We start from the raw sequence: 20,572 nt of genomic DNA on the forward strand, positions 1-20,572 counted from the left end.
CATATAAGTGATTCCCAAAGCAAGTTCATGATCATGATTCCACCTACATGCTAAAAAGGATGCTTACACAGCTGTGTGCATTGCTGTCTCTGCAGTTGGGTTTACTTGGCTGCCTTTGCTGAAGGATGGCCGGATCATCACCTCTGAGCAGCACCTGCCTGTTTCAGCCAATCTGCCAGCAGGCTACCTGAGTGTCGGGGATTCTGAGGCTCGAAAGGTAGGGAGACCTAATAAGTGAATCTGAGGGCGTGGACTGTATTTTACCTGTGCTGATATGCTGTGTGTCTTCCATGCACCTAAGAAGGTACACCAAATGAGCTTGCAAATGATGCGGTGTGCAATTCATCATCTGAGGACATCACTATTCCTTTTTAAAGCAAGATTCAAACTCCCTGTGTCCTGCTCATTAGGATCCCATCCCCTCAGTCACTCCCCCCCAATCAACTGACAATTTGCGCAAGCAGAATGCATTAGGTAAAGCCAAGGCAAAAACTTAATTTGCATAATTATTCTGACCAGAAATCATTCAGACTTCTTAACTGCAGGATTAGGGGTGCTGGGTTTTTGTTGTTGTTCAAAACGCACGTTATAACATGATGGTCCAAGTCAGGGGCACCTCAATCATTAATACAATTTGATGTCTGCCTTTGTGAATGGATCTGCAGTGGAGGAGCTCACTGGGAGGTTCAGTCATTGCAACAACCGGGACCCTAAACTTGTAGTAGTAGTAGCAGTATGAATAATATTGTAGTGCCAAGTTACCGTATTTTTCGCCCTATAGGACACACCTTTTCCCTTCCAAAAATGAAGGGGAAATGTGTGTGCGTCCTATGGGGTGAATGCAGACTTTCGCTGAAGCCTGGAGAGCAAGAGGGGTCGGGACGCACCGACCCCTCTCCCACTCCAGGCTTCGCGCACCTCTACGCAAGCTGTGGGAGCCCAGCTCCCGGCTCCCACAGCTTGCAGAGAGTTGCCTGCATGCTGAAGCCTGGGCGCACTGAGCTCAGTGCGTCCAGGCTTCGCACAGCTCTCCGCAAGCCACGGGAGCCTGGCGCCAGGCTCCCACGGCTTGCGGAGAGCTGCCTGTTCTGGGGGCTGGGGTCGGGGGAAGCTCGGGCTTCCCCAGCCCTGCGCCTGGGGGAAAAATAATTTTTTTCCCTTTATTTCCCCCCCCCCAAAAAAAACGAGGTGTGCCTTATGGGACGGTGCGTCCTATAGGGCAAAAAAAACGGTACTCACTTAGCAGTATACTCAATCCACTGGCAAAATGCTTTGCACCAGCCAGGAGAACTGGCTTGCCCCCACTATTGAGGGGGCTGACATTTGATGTCATGCATCATGTCACAGAACGCACTGATGTAGCACACATCATGTTGTGCAACACACTGATGTGGTATGCCACATCGCCGCTCAATATTGACGGGGCCTGGCGCCCTCCTAGGATCATCCGGTGGCGGGGGGGAGTGCTTCAGTCCTCCCTAGCTGGCACAGCTGGTGCCCGCTGACAATAATTTCGCAAGAGAATGCATGAGCAGGTTGCTAATATCTTCGTGATGCAATAGACAGCAGAATCTGTCATGCAACAAGTGCAGCAGTTACATTGGAGCCCACTGTTGCATAGTATTAAAACTCGCCCATCTGCTAGCACTAACAAGGAGATGGATGGATACAAGCAAACAAACAAACAAACAGGAGGCTCGTCTCAGCTCCCCTAGGTCCTACCCCTTTTGTGGGAAACTGCAATCTCTGAAGAGGCCAGCCCTCCGGCCTGAAGAGTGAATGCAGTAATTCTGTACCCCATGGACTACCCACAGATTTTTGGATCCAAAATCTACTGAAAAAGATTGAGATACCAACTACAGTTTGAGGATTGCATCAAATTCTCCCCACCACCAACACTTTCTTTCAATCTTCTTTCTGAATTTTGTGCATGAATATGACTTTTTTCTACTTTTTCATGCCGGGCTTAGCAAAGCTGCCTTGCGAGGTGAACTGAACCTCTTTAGCCAAATTCAAACGTGACACTTTCTCCTCTTCTCTCTCCCGCCCTCACTATTCTTGCAGCCAAGTATTGATGTTAAATGGGTTGATGGGGCAAAGGCTCTCTTCAAGATCAAGCTCCATTTGGAGTCAACCATTTACACCCAAGTAAGTGCAGCTCAGCCTTTGCTTGATGGGTTCTTTTTTAAAAAAAATAATAATAATGAAGGATCCATAACCATTCTAAGGGTAACTATTGAAAATGAAGTCACATTTTTTCCATCTTATAAGGCTTGGGTGGGAAAATTTCACATTTGGCCCTTGGGGTGCTCTGGAGGCCACAGCTCCACAAGCCACCTCTTCTCCACAGGCCATGCCCCTTCCCTCAGCCTTGGCAGGAACGACAACAATAGTTCCTCTTGCCTGCCTGCCTAGAGAGATGTATGCCATCTTGTGTGCTTAGGAGCCTCCAAACCTTTGTGAGGCTGGACTGCATTCCATCTGAATAGCCTTCTCTGCATTCCTTCAGGGTGGTTTAATCATATTAGTCCATTTCTGTAGACCAATAAAATGCCAAGTACACTGTAGTCGGTTGGAGGCAGTCATGCATCTGTGCACCAGTTGCTGGGAATCACAGGTGGGCAGGGTACTTTTGGGTTTCCCATAGTCATCTTGGCTGGCCAAGATGTTATGAGATGTTTCCTTCAAAGCATAGGAACATAGGAAGCTGAGTCACTGGTCTATCTAGCTCAATGCTGTCTACTCTGACTGACAGTGGCTTCCTAGGGTTTCAGCAGGGGACATTCCCAGTCCTCCCTGGAGATGCCACTGGGGATTAAACCCAGAGGCCTTCTACAGGCAAAGCACATGCTCTACCATTGAACTATGGCCCTTCCTCTGCAGAGGAACACAGGAAGCTCCCTTATACTGAGTCACAAGATTCGCCCATCTAGATCTGTGCCATCCACACTGGCTGGCAGTGGCTTTTCAGAGTTTCAGGCAGGGGACATTCTCAGCCCTACCTAGAGATGTCACTGGGGATTGAACCCGGTACCTTTGGCTTGCAAGGCGGATGCTCTACTATTGAGCCACGGCCCTTCCCTTGGGCAATTGCTACTTTGAGGTGGCATGGGGGATGCCACTGTGTGCCCCGTAGGCTCTGTCAAGAACCATCTGCCATGTCTGAAGGCTGCTGGTCTTGGGTGAAAATCAGTGGGATGAATAAGGCACAAGAGAAGGCTGTGAACTGAGCTTCTCTGTTCCTTTCAGGATCTCCACCTCCATAAATTCTTCCAGTATTGCCAGATGATTCAAGCAGGTGCCAAAGAAGTCCCAGGAGAACTTGTTAAATATCTCAAGGTGAGCTGGAACGGTTCCTCTGCCCCGTCCATGAGCACCCAACACTAATGGGGTCCCCCTCCTGCAGAATGTGGATGTGCGCTTCAATCTGGGTTCTAGCTTATCATTGATTTTAATTATTTTTGATTTTTTTAAATAGTCCAGCTCTTTTTTCCTGGCAATTTCATTTTTTTCCATATACCGCTTTGTGGTTTGTTTGTTTGTTTTTTGTTTGTTTGTTTGTTTGCTTGCTTGCTTGCTTGCTTGTTCACTGTCAAGTGGTACATAACTTTTGTGAAATAAAAATAAAGTATCTATTTTATTATATTCATTTGCCCAGACTTTCCCTGGCCCCTTATTACTGTACTCTGCCACTGCTGAATTTCTGTTTTTATCTGTTTTCATAATACTAGTTTTACTGGTTTATTAATGTTGTGAACCTGTGTGTATGACACTGGCTTTCATGTTGTGTCTTTGTATACTGCCTAGAGGATTTAAAATACAAATTTTACAATTTACAAATGCTTTTAAAATAAACGTGTGTGTTTCAGTGCCTACATGCCATGGATATCCAAGTGATGATACAGTTTCTGCCCGTGGTCCTTACACAACTCTTTAGAGTCCTCACCACCCGGACACAAGAAGAAGAAATTGCTGTCAACTGTACCATGTAAGTTTTTGGTGATAGTATACTGTTTGTCATAGAGCAGTGAAGCCATAATCCCAAGCTTTGAGAAACCCACATTGTTAGAGTCTGCAGCAGAGTCGTAGGGTGGGGCTTGCTGCCTTTCACGTCTCCCTTGAATGCAACCCCATGGATTGGCAACTGATGGGGACATTTTTGTGGTGGGGGTGGGAGGAGCCAAAAAGGCATCTTGGCTGATGGAGGTGGTCTTGTTGCCTCACCTTTCCCCCAGGAGAGAACTTGGGAGTGTACTTACCCAATAAGTAGGTGGAGCAGCTTTTCCACAAGGAACATGCAGAAGCGGCCCTCCTTCGCAGATCCTGCCTCACATTCAAACTTGCTGTTCTTCCTCAGGGTTCTCCTCCATATTGTGTCCAGATGCCATGAGGAAGGCCTTGACCATTACTTGAGGGCTTTCATAAAGGTAAGTGCTGGCTGCGGTTCTTAGGTTCTTATAAGAGGATTAAACAAATTTGTGGAGGAGAGCACCATCAATGACTGCTCTCTGCCTCCACAGTTGGGAGCAGTAGTGCTTCTGAATGGCAGTTTCTGGAAGACACAGAAGCAGAGAGGGCTCTTGTGCTCAGGTTCTGCTTTTGGGTTTCCCATTGGGGCATCTGGGTGGCCACTGAGAATAGGATGCTGGACTGGTTGGAATGCAGTCCATTCTTAGGTCGTGTGTTCTGCCCCGCCACCCTCTCCTTTGTGACTGGGGAGCCCTCTCTGATGATGTGTGACACACACTCTTTTTCAGTATTGCTTTCGGCCCGAGAAGCCTGTTGTGCCTCACTCAAAGACTACACACGAAATCTTGGCTGTCGCGATGGCAACAATTTTGAAGCAGTCAGCAGATTTCTTGGCCATCAATAAGATGCTGAAGGTGAGACAAGACAAGGCAGGATTTTATTTGCACCCACTCAGTGGAAGCTGGTTCATTAGTGTGAATGGGACATTGCCCCACTAACCTCAGCCTGAGGGGGCACTGGCTGTTAGCTCCCTCTCCCTTAGTGTTGCCACTGTAGAACTCTGCAGAGCAGAGGCAGTTTTATGGTGGCACAACTGGTGTGGTCACACTGCAGGTGCACCAAAATATTGCTATAGAAGGGAGCATGAGAGGTGGGGAAGCACTAAATTTTGGCATTGCACAGGGCTCTGCTGAGATTTGAGAGCTCAAAGGCCGCCAAGGTGCAGAGAGGAAGTGGAGGAGGAAAATGGCAAAATCAGAATGGGTTAGCTCTGCTTTTCACTGGCTTTGGCGCAACCTACTGTTGGCCTCCCTGCCTTCCACCCTACCAGCTCCAATGGGCACATCCTGCCAGTGTAACAGCTAAGGCCAGTCTGGCCAAGGGTGCTGGGCTTGATCATGAAAGATGCATCCCAGCACTCATTGTGTGGCCATTGCCAATCCAGATTCTTCCAGGCTGAGAATCACTGTGATTTGCTCTTGCTTAGTGAATGTATCTCTGTGTTTCTCCTGGTTTATTCCAGTATTCGTGGTTTTTCTTTGAAGCTCTGGCCAAGTCAATGGCTATGTACCTCCTGGATGAGAACAAGATTAAGGTAAAGACAAAAGCAGCCGCTTCAGGGCTAGCAGGAGGTGCTCAGCAAACGTAGTGCAATTATGCTTCCTCTGGCTCCACATCACAAATCTTCCTCCCAACATAAATGACAACTAGAAATATTGGGGAGAGGTGCGACTTTAGTTCCATTATTTTTAGGGCTGCAGCATCTCATCTTTAAATCAGGTAGATTAATCAGTTAATGCTTTGGATCAACTAGAAAGGTGTCTCCCACTTTAATATAGATAGATGATAGATAGATAGATGATAGATGATGGATAGATAGATAGATAGATGATAGATAGATAGATAGATAGATAGATAGATAGATAGATAGATAGATGATAGATAGATAGATAGATAGATAGATAGATAGATAGATAGATGATAGATAGATAGATAGATAGATAGATAGATAGATAGATAGATATAGATATAAATACAGATATATATAAAACCAAGTATATATAAATGGAAGTCATTCTGTGGGAAGTGTCATGCACACTGAGTCAGATCATGGCTCCATCTTGCTCAGTATTGCCCACACTGACTGGCAGCCGTACCTGAAGAGGAAGGAGGTTGAGCCTGGAGTATGCAAAGCAGTTATTCTAATGCCTTCTAAGGCAAAAGCTGCTAAGACGTATCCCTGCAGCATTGAAGGAAGGATTCTTACTGCTTCAGGACTACCGTTTTAACCTATATGCCAGAGCTGAGGAACCCGTTGCCCTTCAGATGTTGCTGGACTCCAGTCCCATCAGCCCCTACCAGCATCTCCAGTGGTTAGGGATAATGGGAACGGCAGTCCAGCAACATCCTGAGGGCCACAGGCTCCTCACCCTGCCTTACAAAAATTGATTTGGTCCACTTTATTGACAGGTACAGCTCATGGTTATTATATTTGTTCAGGATTGCCCCAATATTACACCATGGTAAAAAGGAGGGGAGTGCTAATTAAAATTTCAATATATTTTACAAACAAACTTAAAAACAAAGCAGCCTGGGAAACCAAAAACACAAAAGAACCAATTTTGAAAAAGTGGATACTATTGGTGAGAGTCAGTAGTGGTGTATTGGTTAGAGCATTGGGCTGGGACCTGGGAGACCAGGGGTCAAATCCCTAACTCAGACATTAAGTTAATTGGCTGACCTTGGGCCAATCACTCGCTCCCAACCTAACCTACCTCACAGGGCTGTTGTGAGGAAGAAATGGGGAGGAGGAGAACTGTGTATGCTGCCTTGAGCTCTTTGGAGGAAAGGGGGGAGATAAATGCAGTAAGTTGTGCCGCTTCAGCTCCCCAGGGTCCAGCGGTTCCCAGAGTCCTACAACCACGCCTTGCACTCTCTGCTCCTCGCCATCATCCCTCACGTGAACATTCGCTACAGTGAGATTACAGAGGAGTCCCGAAATGTCAATTTCAGCTTGGCCAACTTCCTGAAGGTTGGTAGTTTCTTTTGCTCTTTCCGTCCCCCTCAAATCCATACACACACACACACACACACACACACTATGAAAACAAGAACTAAGAATAACATCTTTGACCATGTCTGAGGTGCAATCAAATGTGGAATACTGTGTTCAGCTTTTGGGCATCCCTGCTCATAAAAAAGAAAATGGTTGTAGCAGACTAAATTCTACTCAAGTGAAGACTCATTGAAATTAATCAGCCTAAGTTAGTTATGGTCATTCGTTTCAATGGGTCTGCAGTAATTATTGTTGGATATGAACCAGAAATTTTTGAATTGGAAAAGGTGCAGAAAAAGGGCAACCCAAACTGATGAAAGGGTTCAAACAAGTTCCTTATGGAGAGAAGCTCTAAGCCTTGGGTGTGTGTGGGGGGGTATTGGAGGAGAGGCAGAAAGAAGAGCCAATTTGTCTGTGGCTAGGGGGCGCAATCTGGACGGTTCTGCCAGGGGCATAAGATCGCCTAGCTAGAACTCGAGTCTTGCAGCAACACTTAATGTTGAGTTTGGGGGCGGTCAGGGCAGGCAGAAGAAAGCAACTGTGCGTTGCTTTGCAAAACATTTGCAAAGGATACTGAGAAGCTGCATAGGACGACAATATGATAAAGGGTCTGGAAGCCAAGCCTTATGAAGAATTTTTAAGGGAGTTGGGGATGTTTAGCATGGTGAAGAAAAGACAGAGAGGCAATAGGATAGCCATCTTCCCAACCACTTCCAAAGGTGGTCCTGTAGGGCAGGAAATGCCAGGCCCCCTGGTTCCTCTGTCCTTGAAGGGTGCAGGTAAAGGGCCTATGGGCGGCTAGTAGATTCGCCTGTTTGAATCTAGCAGCTCATTATCCTCACTCCCAAGATTTAAGCCCCACAGATAGAAGTTCCAAGATGCTCCAGGGAGCTTTTTTCAGGGTGTACTGTGAAATAGGTTGGAAGCCATTTTCCTGCAGATTGTGACAGAGCACATTCTTTTATTTTATTTTATTTTATTTTATTTTTATCTTCTGCAGCGATGCTTGACATTCATGGACCGGGGATTTATTTTCAACTTGATCAATGACTACATTTCTGGATTCAGCCCCAAAGACCCAAAGGTAACATGGCCAGACTTGTGGAGGCAAGAAGATGATTAGTGTCACAGATTAGTGTGCATTAATACTATGTTTGTGGGTTTTTATTTTTTTCCTCCTCCGCATCTAGCTGTTGCTGGAATACAAGTTTGAATTCCTGCAGACAATCTGTAACCACGAGCACTACATTCCATTAAATTTGCCAATGACCTTTGCCAAACCGAAACTTCAGAGAGGCCAAGGTAAGTCCTCAGCTGAGTGGCTTAAAAGGCTGATATTTAGTTACTATTGATCCATCATAACTTTTGTGCATTCTGCAACTCCTAAGCACTCAGGGAGGGGGCAGACATCATTTTAACACTTCCATCACAGGAAGGCTTCAAACACTAAAAATAATATTGTGGTTCTTTAAAAGACTATCACAATTATTACAGCATGAGCATCTGTGGGCTACAGTCCTCTTCGTCAAAAGCAAAGCATGGAATTAACTCCAAAACACAGTCTTACTAACCCTAATACCAACTAACCTTTTGAAACCCACTAAAACCCTTTGCCGCACCTCACATTCCTAAAGAGATTAGAATGTATAGACACTTGCACACTCAACTCATTTGCAAAAGTTTCCTTCATTGCGATGTACAGAAACATGGTCCTCGGTGCATCAGAAGCGGTTCAGTCATGCTGGCCACATGACCCAGAAAGCTGTCTGGAGAAATGCCAGGTCCATCGGCCTGAAAAGCAAGATGAGTGCCACAACCCCATAGTCACCTTTGACGGGCTTAACCATCCAGGGGTCCTTTACCTTTACAGAAACACAAGGCATTGCCTGCCTGTTTTTCACCAGAAAGCTCTGAGGTACCTGAGCTGATCCACAGGCCTGTAGATCTCATTTTGAGGTTGCTTCTTCAAGGTCCTTTGGGATTCAGCTTACTTCAAAAACCTCCTGTGTCCATTTGTGTTGCACGGTATATAAAAGGTAAAGGTAAAGGTACCCCTGCCCGTACGGGCCAGTCTTGCCAGACTCTGGGGTTGTGCGCCCATCTCACTTAAGAGGCCAGGGGCCAGCGCTGTCCGGAGACACTTCCGGGTCACATGGCCAGTGTGACATCGCTGCTCTGGCGAGCCAGAGCTGCACACGGAAACGCCGTTTACCTTCCCGCTGGTAAGCGGTCCCTATTTATCTACTTGCACCCGGAGGTGCTTTCGAACTGCTAGGTTGGCAGGCGCTGGGACCGAGCAGCGGGAGCGCACCCCGCAGCAGGGATTCGAACCGCCGACCTTTCGATCAGCAAGTCCTAGGCGCTGAGGCTTTAACCCACAGCGCCACCTGTGTCCCTGCACGGTATATATACCGTGTTAATTGAAAACTGACTATATATATTATTGATTCCTTTTTGTTTCCCTTTTACATATTAATTAGATTTCTTTTCCATGGTTCTGGAACGGTTCACTTCAGTAGGTACGACGTCTGGGGTAGGGCTGGGTTTGGGAGATCCCTGCTGGGAAGCTTCATGACAAATCAACTGCAACTTCAAATCAGCTGGTACATTCTGTACCCGGAAAGTTTTTTGACAAACACTGCCATGCAGCCAATGCTTCTTAAACTGTTTGTTTTTCGCACCCAATGCATTTCAGTTAAAAGCATGCAGGATTGATTCTTAAGCCAACTAACTCAGTTTCTGACAACTGCTTTCTGCTTTTGCTGAATCCAAGATAATGCAGAGCTGGCCCATCTGGGGCAGCAAGTTTCCCCTCTCTGTAAACGGCACCCTGTAGAGCTTCAGGATTTCAGGGTTATGAGGGTGCATATCTAGGTCACTGTCGGGTGGCTCTTAACAAAAGCACAGAACGGATAGCAACATTAACTTTTCGTGGACTAACTTCTGTGTTCCAAAAGAGTTGCCATAAACATCCAAACTGCTCATGGATCACCATGCAACTTTTATCCTTGACCTCAGGCCTTGGCCATAAAGGTTGGATTAGACACAGGGTTGTATGCTCCAGTTCACTCTTGCTCAGGAGATAATGATAAATAATAATAATAATAATAATAATAATAATAATAATAATAACAATAATTTATTTATAATATTTATTTAGTAAATTAATAAATTATTTAATTAATTATTTATACCCTGCCCACTCTGGGTGGCTTCCAACAAAAGATTAAAAATACATTAAAACATCAGTCATTAGAAACTTCCCTGAACAGGGCTGCCTTCAGATGACTTCTAAATGTCATATAGTTGTTTATTTCTTTGACATACGATGGGAGGGCATTCCACAGGGCGGGCACCACTACCGAGAAGTATTCAGGAAGAAGGAATGGACAGAACTGCATAAGGCAGATTCAACATGACGGGGAAGGACATTGTCTCAGTAGTGGTGTTTCTGGCACTGGAAGTCAGGATCTGAGGTCTTGCAAGGCACCAGGGGGCCCTGGTCAAGTACTGTGAAACCAATATTGTAATATGGACTTCAAACTGGTTTTGGACAGTATATCGTCCAGCCCTAATCATTGCCACCAGGCACAAATAAACCTGAGCAGTAGAGAAATAAAACTAAAAGAGGAAAGTTAGGATAAACATATGTTCTTAAGAGGCTCTTAATGGTTATTAATGTTGCTGCCTTTCTAATGGCCCAAGGGAGGGCATTCCTGATGCCGGCTGCTCTCTTCAAGAAGGCCGGCTTCCAGATAATTCACTGAAATCCACTTGTCATGAAACAACTAGTAGGATCTCCTCAGATGATCTTCAAGACCTCCCACAGGAGGCAGGGATGTCATTAAAAGGGGATTAGACAATTAATGGAAGACAAGGCTATTGATGGTTAATAGCCATGATGTCTATGCTCTGCCTCCACACTGGGAGGCAGTGTTGCTTCTGAAGACCAGTTGCTGGAAACCACAGAAGCTGCTCTTGTGCTCGAATCCTTTTTGCAGGTGTTCCCACTGGGGCACCTGGTTGGCCACTATGAGAACACGGTTGTTGTTAATTACTATTTACTTACCTACTTACTTACCTACTGCCCTTCAACTCAAGATCCCAGGGCGGGTTACAACATTTGACCACTGTGAGAATCGGATGCTGGACTTGATGGGTTATTATCCCGATTGAGCAGGCTCTTCTTAATTTTTTAAGTTCTCATGTTCCTACCATGCCAACTCATGGTGCTGTCTCCATCACCCACTCACCTTCACTTGACTTGCTAACTTCCTAGGCCCCTTCATCTTTCTTTGGGCCTTTCTGCCTGTCATAACGAGATCCGCACAAACTAGCCAACAACAGCCAGAGTCCCTTTTGCTTGCCTTATTCCCCTGTGTGACCCACATGGCAGCTCAGCCCGTTGCCTTGAGAGGCTGCATTGCCATCGCTGCCACCCAAGCCCTTAATGCACTGCAGTCACAGAAAGTGAAACATGGCCCTTATTTATCATTTCCACGGCAGATGCAAACCTTGAATACAGCTTGTCTGATGAATATTGCCGCCACCACTACTTAGTGGGCTTGCTCCTGAGAGAGACGTCTATGGCTCTGCATGACAACTACGACATCAGATCCATGGCCATCAGCATCTTGAAGAGCCTTCTGATAAAACATGCTTTTGACAACAGATACCAGCATAAGGTATAGTGATATTGAGTAATGGTGTATTCCAGTGGTGGGAAAACTCAGGCCCTCAAGGCTTCTCTCTCCAGTCCTCAAAACTCTCTCCAGGCTACACTCCTCACTGGTGCTGCTTCTCATGCTCCTTGAGTGTTTTTGCCAGGCTGGGAAGTGTCCATGGGCTACGATTATGTCTCTTGCTTGCCTGAATGAAGGGGTGTGTGAGCGTGTGTGTTTAGAAACTAGCCACTGGCACAAAGGAAACATTTGCCTCTGTGGCTGTGCCCACGTTGGCTTTTGGTTTCTGCCCACTCCTAGCATGTGGCCCTTGAAAGGTTTCCAGGAAGGGAATGTGATCCTAGGGCCAAAAAAGGATCCCCATGCCTGGTGAAGCCAGCTCTATTTTGTCCGCTGCAGAAGCTGCCTCTGAACCCATTTTAGTGCATAACCAGGTTCTTGGTCGCATTTGTGAGAAGGGAAGAGGAAAGGAGGAGTTTTATTGGGAGGCAGAGACCTGGCCTGGCTTCCACTATCAGGCATCATATCCACTTTCCCTGCCTCTAGGTCAGGGGTCAGCAAGGTTTACCTTGCCTGGGCCAGTTCATTGCAGCAGAGATCCCTCTGTGGGCCAGATCACACACATGCATGATTTCTGACATCTGCATCCACACAGATGTGATTTCCGACGCCGCGGAAGTTTGTCCCTGCACCGCACTTTGCCAGTTTAGCACAGCGCACGGGGACTTGCTGAGTGGGCAACTCGGTTCAGGGGCGGCTCATGGGTCGGTTAAATGACCCCCGGCCAACAGGCCTTAGGTTGCCGACCACTGCTCTAGGTGTCCCAGGTTCCATCGCTGGGGAAAAACAAGGTCTGATGGAGGCTGCCTGTCACCAGAGCATAACTCCTGTACTCAAAAGTTACACTAGCTACCAGGCCAGGCTTAAGGTTCTTTTATTAATTTACAAGGCCTTGACAGTCTGGGTCCAGGATGCTTCAAGGACTGCTTAATTCATAATATCCCTGCCTGAGGCTTTTGGGGGAGTCACTGTTAATGGTCCCCCATGGCTCAGATGCCCAGTTGAGCAGTCAGTCCCTGGTGAAAATGGACTTGGGGTCAGCACTGAATTAAAGTTTGTCCCCAACTGCAACCCTGACTGAAAATCAGCTCTACTCAGGAACTCCCAGGCAGTTTTGGGGTAGCACAACCATTGTGGTTGGGCTGGGTGCCCCCCTACAGGGGTGTAAGAGACTGGTGGGCACTGAATTTTAGCATCACACAGAGTGCCACTGAAATTTGAGAGCCCAAAGTCAACCCCTGCTTATTTCTTTACAAAGTGGAGCATGTGGTTAGCCCTGAATTTAAATTCAGCACCAAGTGGGGTCCTAATTTTGGCAGGAATTTTCAGTTCAACTGCAAAAAAAAAAAAAATCCTTCCTTTGCAGTCCCAGCTTAAATTCGGGCCAGGTCTGCAAAGGAAAAACAGATTTCTCTTTTGAAGTTTGAATCACCTGATGTTATGCCATATGAGGTGATCAGTGCCGCCCCCCTGCCCGCTTGATGGTGCCAAGCCAGGAGAAGCCTCTTTACAATCCTTGTGGAATTGACTAGAGTTGTCAAGCGTGCTCAAATCGCCCACTTGATTGCACTCCCAGATATGAACTTCTTATTGTTTCATAAGGCTCTTGGGCTTATATTTTCTCTCTAGACAGGACCCAGCAGCTTTCATTGCAAGTGCTGACAGTGTCACTTTCAGCTTTTCCAGTCCTCACCAGCTGGGGCTTCACCCACTGGTAGCCCATGTTGCTGGCAAATGTGGGACCAGACATAGGACTGGCTTCCCACACTGAGTCCCAGGAAGGCATGGTGGTGGTAGGAAATTTCCAGGGAATGGGGGAAACCTTGGGGGTGGGGAATCACACTTCCCATGCTAGCAATGTGTTAGGGTTGAAAATCTTTCAGGCGCTGCTGTCTGTTCTGTAGAGAAAGCCGACCATGGCAAACTACCCAAGATTGTCTTTGCAAGAAGATTTGCAGCCTTGAGTATCTGGGGAGCTTAACCCCTTCCTACTCTGGAGTCCAGGGGTATCTAGAGCTGCTTCTTGACCACTTGGAGCACGTTTATCTTCTCCCCGGTTCCAGCTTCAGAAGCAATTGCTACCAGGACTGTCCATCATCAAACCCTCAGTCGCTGCTGTCATGATCTCCCTTGAGGGCTGTCTGGCTTCCTCCAGTTCTGCACGTACCAAATTCAGTGTCCTGCATAGAAATTGGACTCGTGGGAAACCTTTTTCTGGTTTCTTTTTAGAAGTTGGGCTCATGGGAACCTGCTTTTATTTTCCTTCAAGAAAAAAGCTTATTCCCAGGTCTTGCAGTTGCAGAGTTAGTATTGGAAAATGCAAACACCCCCAAAGCGTTTTTTTTCTTTCTCTTTCTTTCTTTACATACATTTTTGTATTGAGTTTCCACTTAAGAACACAGTTTCCCTAAGAAAAGGCAATTCAGTGTTCTCACTAATATATTCATCTTTATACACAATTTCCCCTAATTTATGCATTTTTGTAAACACTGCTTGTTTGGAGAACCACATTGAGAAATTCAAATAAGTGCAAATTCTGAAGGACAGCCATACTTCAATTTGCATATTGTTTTGAGAAGTGCAGCTTTGATAGATCTGCCTTTGGATGTGAGCTGAATTGGACGTCTCCCGCATTTTAATTCCCCACCCTACCTTGCTGATACATTTTTTAAAACCTGCATGTCAGATGACAAGACCCATTGAAACACCAGGCAAAAACAGTCCTGTATAAGCAGCCCTTTGGCTCTCAACTATCTGTGGCCTTTTAGAAGTGTGTGTGATGTTTATGATGTATTTCTTCCTCCCCCACCCCTTGGTTTTAATGTCTCTGTGGTGGGGAGGGGTGTTTGCTGCCTGGTTGTAAGTCGCTTTGGGTTTCGCTGGGCAAGATCATAGAATCAAAGGAATGTGGACCTGGAAGGGACCCCCAAGGGCCATCTAGTCCAACCCCCTTGCAATGCAAGAATCACAGCTAATGATGGTGAAGGGATAAAATAAATACAGTGGTGCCTCGCAAGACGAAATTAATCCGTTCCGTGAGGCTCTTCGTATAGCGGTTTTTTCGTCTTGCGAAGCAAGCCCATTGACAGCTTAGCGGATTAGCGCTACAGCTGTCAAGCGGCTTCCAGCGATCAGCTGTTAAGCGGCTTAGCAGCGGAACAGCTGATAAGCGGCTTAGCAGCTTAAGAAAAGGGCGGAAAAAGCGGGGGAAAAACCGCGGGGGGATGCAAGATTTTTTTCATCTTGCGAAGCAACCCCATAGGGGAATTCGTTTTGCGAAGCGCCTCCAAAACGGAAAACCCTTTCGTCTAGCAGGTTTTTCGTCTTGCGAGGCGTTCGTCTTGCGGGGCACCACTGTAAATGAATACAACTACAGGTGGAGACACTTCTCCCCAAACCTCCATTCCCACCAGCCGGGTAGCTTAGTCAGTAGAGCATGAGACTCTTAATCTCAGGGTCCTGGATCCATGCCCCATATTGGACAAAAATATTATTGCATTTGCAAGGATTGGATTAGATGACCCTTGCAGTCCCTTCCAGCTCTCTTATTCTATGATTCTGTGGTCCCACTCCTGTATCTTTAACAGCAACAATGGCATGCAGAAGTTAAACAGGTGAAGCTGCTCATGGCTTGGCTCCATCAATAAAGTGACTAACAAATGTTATAAATAAATAAAACAAGGAAATATACGTCACAGCTAGCTTGGCCTTTAGTTATCGTTTCTCTCTTGCAGAACCAGCAGGCCAAAATAGCTCTGCTGTACTTGCCCTTGGCTGGACTTCTTCTGGAGAACATCCAGCGGCTGGCCGGCCGGGACACCCTGTACTCTGGCAGCACCATGTCAAATTCTGTGAGTAATTTTGTAGTAAAAATGACTTGCATTTCCCTCAAGCTAATGGAGAATGTCTGTTTTTAGCTCTGTTTACAAACAGTACAGTTGCTTTGTAAGGGTGCATGAGAAGGCCAGTGGTGAACATGCTTTCCTGCAAGAACCTCCTTGAATGACCTTCCCCTCTAGAGGTTGCACATCCATGGTGGGAGTGCTCGTGGGTCTGGCAGGGCTGCAGCCACCCTTCATGCTCCTGCTGAGTGCAAAGTTCTGCAAGTTATTTCTAAGTGCATCTGGGAGTCTCTTTGAGACCAGGAACCCTTCATTACAGAAGGGCTAGGGTTCAGTGGCTTTGCCTGCAGAAGGTCCCAGGCTGGCATTTACCAAGCAGGGCTGGTGTTTGTCCCCTGCCTGAAACCCAGGAGAGCCACTGCCAGTAAGCGTAGACCAATGGTCTGACTCAGTGCTAGGCTGTGTTATCAGGGTTCCCACTGGCAAGGAGGTGTCTAGAAACCCCGTTCAGACCTTTCCTATTCAACATGGAAGGTCAGAGGGTGGAGCGGTTGTAGCCGACGTTCCTGGGGATAGTGGAGGAGTGGCAGTTGCATGTGACTCTGGCCCCTGTACTCATGTGGCCCTTCTGTCTTCAGGCACAACTTCTGAACAGGGCTTGAGAGCCAAGCAAATGTCATCCAGAGCAGCATGAGCAAGAAACTGGGCTCAGAGTGGAGCTATTACACTAACAACAGCTGTGTTATTCAGAATTGCTTGGGGCTATGCACTCCAGCTCTGCCAATTTACAAGAGAAATAGAAGCAGCCCAAAAAGCTCTTGGGTTAAAAGTTGTTGTTGTTGTCAAAACAACATAGGAAGAGTTCACTTTATCATCTTCCAGCACCAGCAATGTGGGAAGTGTGCACATTAATTGGAAGGGAGGCAGAACATCAGAAGAGCTGTGCTGGCCATCTGGCCCATCATGCTGCAGTGACCTAGTTCCCTTTGGGAAGGTTAAAGGCAGAGGCAAAAGCCTTCTTCTGCTCTTATCACTCAGCACCAGTCAGTCTGTGGGGTTTCCATTTCTCTGTCATGACTAATAACCCAAGATTGATGGGGTGGCGGGTTTTCTTTTGACTCCCTTCATGCTTTGGACTTGAACATGAGCCAACATCTCCTCCTCCTCCTCCTCCTCCTCCAAAACCTTTCCATCTTTTCATTTCCCCACCAGGCATCCAGAGATGAGTTTATGTGCAATTTCACATTGCCTTCCAACAGGTCAAGCCTAATCGTCGACAAAGATTCACGTAAGCAAGAGAGTCTGTGGCAGTCATCCGGGGGATATAGAATTACATTTTTGTCCACCAGAGGAGGCTCCTGAGTTTGGGAAAAGGGACTGGTGTACATTGCTGTAGATATGAGCATTGGCTTCCAGATGTCAAATCCCACTTATGCTGTACATCCAGTGAATGGTCTTGAACAGCTTAAGTACTTGGCCATGCTTGGTCAGTGGCCACAGAATACTGAGTGCTTGCAAGGGGATTGACCATGTGCCCAGAGAATGTAATGTGGACTTTTTCCAACTCAGAAAGAATCTTGTTTCATTTCTGGACTGAGCTGGGATGAGGCACTGTCCTGCAAACTGACTTGCAACCACCTTCTCCTCTCTTTACAGTTTATGGCACGGCTCTCCAGAATGGGCTTGCCCTGAAGAGGGAAGACTCCAAAGGATCCCTCAGCAGTGAAGGGGCAGCTGGCTCTCCGGAGCAATGCAGCACCAGTGAAAATGTAATTCCAATATTCCAGAACTATTTTAAGTAAACACACAGGAGCTCAGGCGGCAGACTTTTCCCAGCATTGATAGAGCTATGCTGTGAATAGCTTCACCTGCTTAATTTCTGCATGCTGTTAAAGGTGCAGGAGGGGGACCAGTAGAAAATGTGGGAGTGGGGGTGCAGGGAGAAGTGTCTCCATCTAGAGCTGGCTCCCATTATTATTATTATTATTATTATTATTATTATTATTATTATTATTATTATTATTTCCAACTCTATAATTCTATGATTCATCACCATCTGTTTATTAATTAATCACCTTCTAAACCACCATTATCAAGATGATTTACACATGATGATTAGAAACAGATAAAAACACAAAAGCAGCAAGTACATTTAAAACAAGGCTAAAACCCTAACAAGTGGATACTCGTGGCAACGACTCCGTTATCCATCTCGGAAAGCCTGTCAGAACAGAACCACCTTCAGTTGCTCCCATAAAGTGCAGGTAGTGGATGTCTGTTGAATCTCAGGAAGAATGCTATTCTGCAGAACAGGGCCAGCCACACTCCCCCTGCTCCGAGTCACTGGGTTACATCTGTTGTGAACTTTGGTTCCACCTACTGTTCTCTGCTCTGCCCTTCACCCCTCCAGGCCCAATTGGGGACCAGCCACCAAAGCTGTAGAGAATGCAGACAGTGGCTGCTGCTTCTTCTGCAGTGGCTCTTGAGATTTGTAAACAACACTGCTTCCTACCCTCTAGATGTTGCTCTGGAGCAGAGCTCCATGTTGAGCTGCAATTCTTCTGTTTTCCTTTTGTGCAACGCAGCTGCTGAGTCTGAAGCTTGAAGGGGAAGCATGTCATGAGGGGATGAGAGGGGCTTATCCCTCCTTTCCCCCTCAGCTAGGCATCACCAGAGCAGTGTCTGGGTCAGCCCTTATCAGGACTGGCTGGGGCCTGAATTGAGAGTTGGAGGGAATGTTCTCCATGGGAGTGTCTCTGAGGCCACTTGGTGGAGCTTGAGCCAGAGATGAAAGGCCCCAGGTGGGAGCCTGAGGGGAGCCTAGGCACACCAAAGGGCCCTCTCTGTAGAAGGGCAGGCCCCTTGTATTTATACCAGGCCTGGCCAGTCCACTGGCTCCATATTGTCCTCCAAACAATAACAGGGGCCCATGTTGCCATGCTTACCCCCTTCCGTGCCTGAAAAAGGGGTTTGAGCCTTGAATGCACACCACCCCAAGTAGCTCACTAGACTAGGTCTCTGCCTCAGCCCTTGAGTCCATTTCAAGCCCTAAAATCTAAACAATGTGACAGATCCGTGTGGCTAGTGTTCTGGGACTTCATTACTAACAACCTTTTTTCTTTTCTTTCTTTCTGTCTTTCTTGTTCCAATTTTGGCATGTGATGATTAAAACAGATGCGGAGAAGTTCTACACGCAGCAGCATCTCCCAGTTCGGGCGGCTGGACCAGTATGAGATCCGGAGCCTCCTGATCTGCTACCTTTACATCATTAAAATGGTTTCTGAAGGTCAGTTGCTCTGCTGTATCCAAGAAGGGTATCTTGGCCTTTCCCAGTGTCACTGCAACACATTTTTCTGCCTATTGCAGCAAATGTAATATGTTGTGCTGGGTGGTTTTTAATTGTATTCAATTGCTTCTTTTATTTATTACATTGTATTTTATTGCATTTCAGTTTGAATTCCATAAAATTCAAGCGATGATGCGATAAAACACAGTGAAATTTAAAAAGCACTTAAAATGCAATTTAAAAATCAGTAAGAATATTTAATGCAGAGACACTGCAGACTACATGAATGAATCTCATTGATCACTGGTAGTCCATGGATCACGGTTTGGGAACCCCTCCTCTAAGCCAAACCATGAGTTAACTCAGCGCACCAGCAGCATGACAGGAAGAAGACCAAAGTGACCATGATCTACTTTCCTGGGATCCATACATTTGCTCATTAGCGTTTAGAATCATTACAGGGCTCTGATATGTGAGTTGGCTGAAAAGTAACATTGAAGGTGACTCCTGGTTGTCGCTAGGCAAAGAACTTCAACTCAGATTGCAGTTTTGGCCAGAAAATTTAATAAAGCTCAAAGCAGTTAAAGTCACAACAAGCTAAGCAGGCTAAGATGCTCCTCCAACAGTTGACCTCCCCCCAGAATTCCTGTCGTAAAGGAGCAGGGCAAGCACAGCATTGGTGTAGCAAGCAAGTGAGAAGCGCCTTTGCACTAGCCAAGCAGATCAGATCGCCTTCTAGTGTGTTGGGCCTGGGACATCTCTCTGCACCGGTGTCTCCACATCCTGGACAGCGGGGAGGGAAACAGCACCTGCTCAAAGTCTGTTTTGTCTTCTGACTTGCCCTCTGCAGATGGAGACTCACTGAGAGGAGCACCCAGCAGGGGAGGGAGTTATAGAGGCAAGAAAGGAACATGAGGCAACATTGGACCAGGCTTCTCTTCAGACACCTCACTGGGTCCCTCTCCGGGGTCCAAGTCAATGCTTGTGGCATCCTTTCAAGGAAGCTCAGAGGTCCAACGGACCAGACGCATTCTGTCCCCACCCTGCTCGTTCCCTCCCCCACATTGTTCGGCTTGAGCTCCTCCCATGCCTGGTCCTAATCCAGCTCGCCTCCCTAAGATGTCCCCATGGGGCTCATGTGTATTTCCATGTTTGAAGGCCTCACTCCTCTGGCTCATGCAGGGGGGGGTCACACCCCTCCACTACTCATGATAATTTCCGTTTCATGGAGGGCTCCCAGTAATTGGTACTCTGGGCTTGAGGGAGGGCACCAGACGCCTTGAGCTGTGTTTCCTTTCTATTTCAGATACCTTGTTATCTTACTGGAACAAAATATCCCCCCAGGAACTGATGAACGTCCTCGTTCTTCTTGAGTAAGTTTTTATTTATTCATTGTTTGAGGGTCTTCATCTTAAAAAGGGAAAGGGAAAGTCGTTGGGTGTGAGAAAGTTGATATTTCCAAGTGGAAGAATTCCACCCAGACTACAAATCTCTGGGATTTCCACTGGGAAATCAATGACTTGTGTCATTCCCAGCCTGGAAATCAGAGGTCTAAGTTCAACAGTACACATGGGAGGAGGGAGGCATCAACCGATAAGAGGAATAACGACGGATCAGACTCTAATACCACTTTATTGGGAAAGGAGGGGGGGCTGGGGGGGCAGCCGCAGGCATATTT

General features: G+C 46.7%; 1 protein-coding gene across 4 annotated transcripts in view; it reads left to right on the forward strand.

Moving 5' to 3' along the window:
* Positions 1-20,572, forward strand: part of DOCK11 (dedicator of cytokinesis 11) — a 163,680-nt gene that overhangs the window by 104,240 nt on the left and 38,868 nt on the right. For all 4 annotated transcript variants that reach the window (XM_081896893.1, XM_081896891.1, XM_081896892.1 and 1 more), the window contains exons 21-36: positions 96-217; positions 2,065-2,148; positions 3,250-3,339; positions 3,870-3,988; positions 4,358-4,427; positions 4,758-4,883; positions 5,492-5,563; positions 6,854-7,000; positions 8,025-8,108; positions 8,215-8,326; positions 11,531-11,709; positions 15,501-15,617; positions 16,821-16,896; positions 17,265-17,377; positions 18,783-18,894; positions 20,201-20,267. In XM_081896893.1, coding sequence (XP_081753019.1) covers positions 96-217; positions 2,065-2,148; positions 3,250-3,339; positions 3,870-3,988; positions 4,358-4,427; positions 4,758-4,883; positions 5,492-5,563; positions 6,854-7,000; positions 8,025-8,108; positions 8,215-8,326; positions 11,531-11,709; positions 15,501-15,617; positions 16,821-16,896; positions 17,265-17,377; positions 18,783-18,894; positions 20,201-20,267 — 1,690 coding nt within the window. The remainder of the gene's footprint in view (positions 1-95; positions 218-2,064; positions 2,149-3,249; positions 3,340-3,869; positions 3,989-4,357; positions 4,428-4,757; positions 4,884-5,491; positions 5,564-6,853; positions 7,001-8,024; positions 8,109-8,214; positions 8,327-11,530; positions 11,710-15,500; positions 15,618-16,820; positions 16,897-17,264; positions 17,378-18,782; positions 18,895-20,200; positions 20,268-20,572) is intronic.

This window comes from Podarcis melisellensis (assembly GCF_964234715.1).
Source record: "Podarcis melisellensis genome assembly, chromosome: Z".
Lineage (NCBI taxonomy): Eukaryota > Metazoa > Chordata > Lepidosauria > Squamata > Lacertidae > Podarcis > Podarcis melisellensis.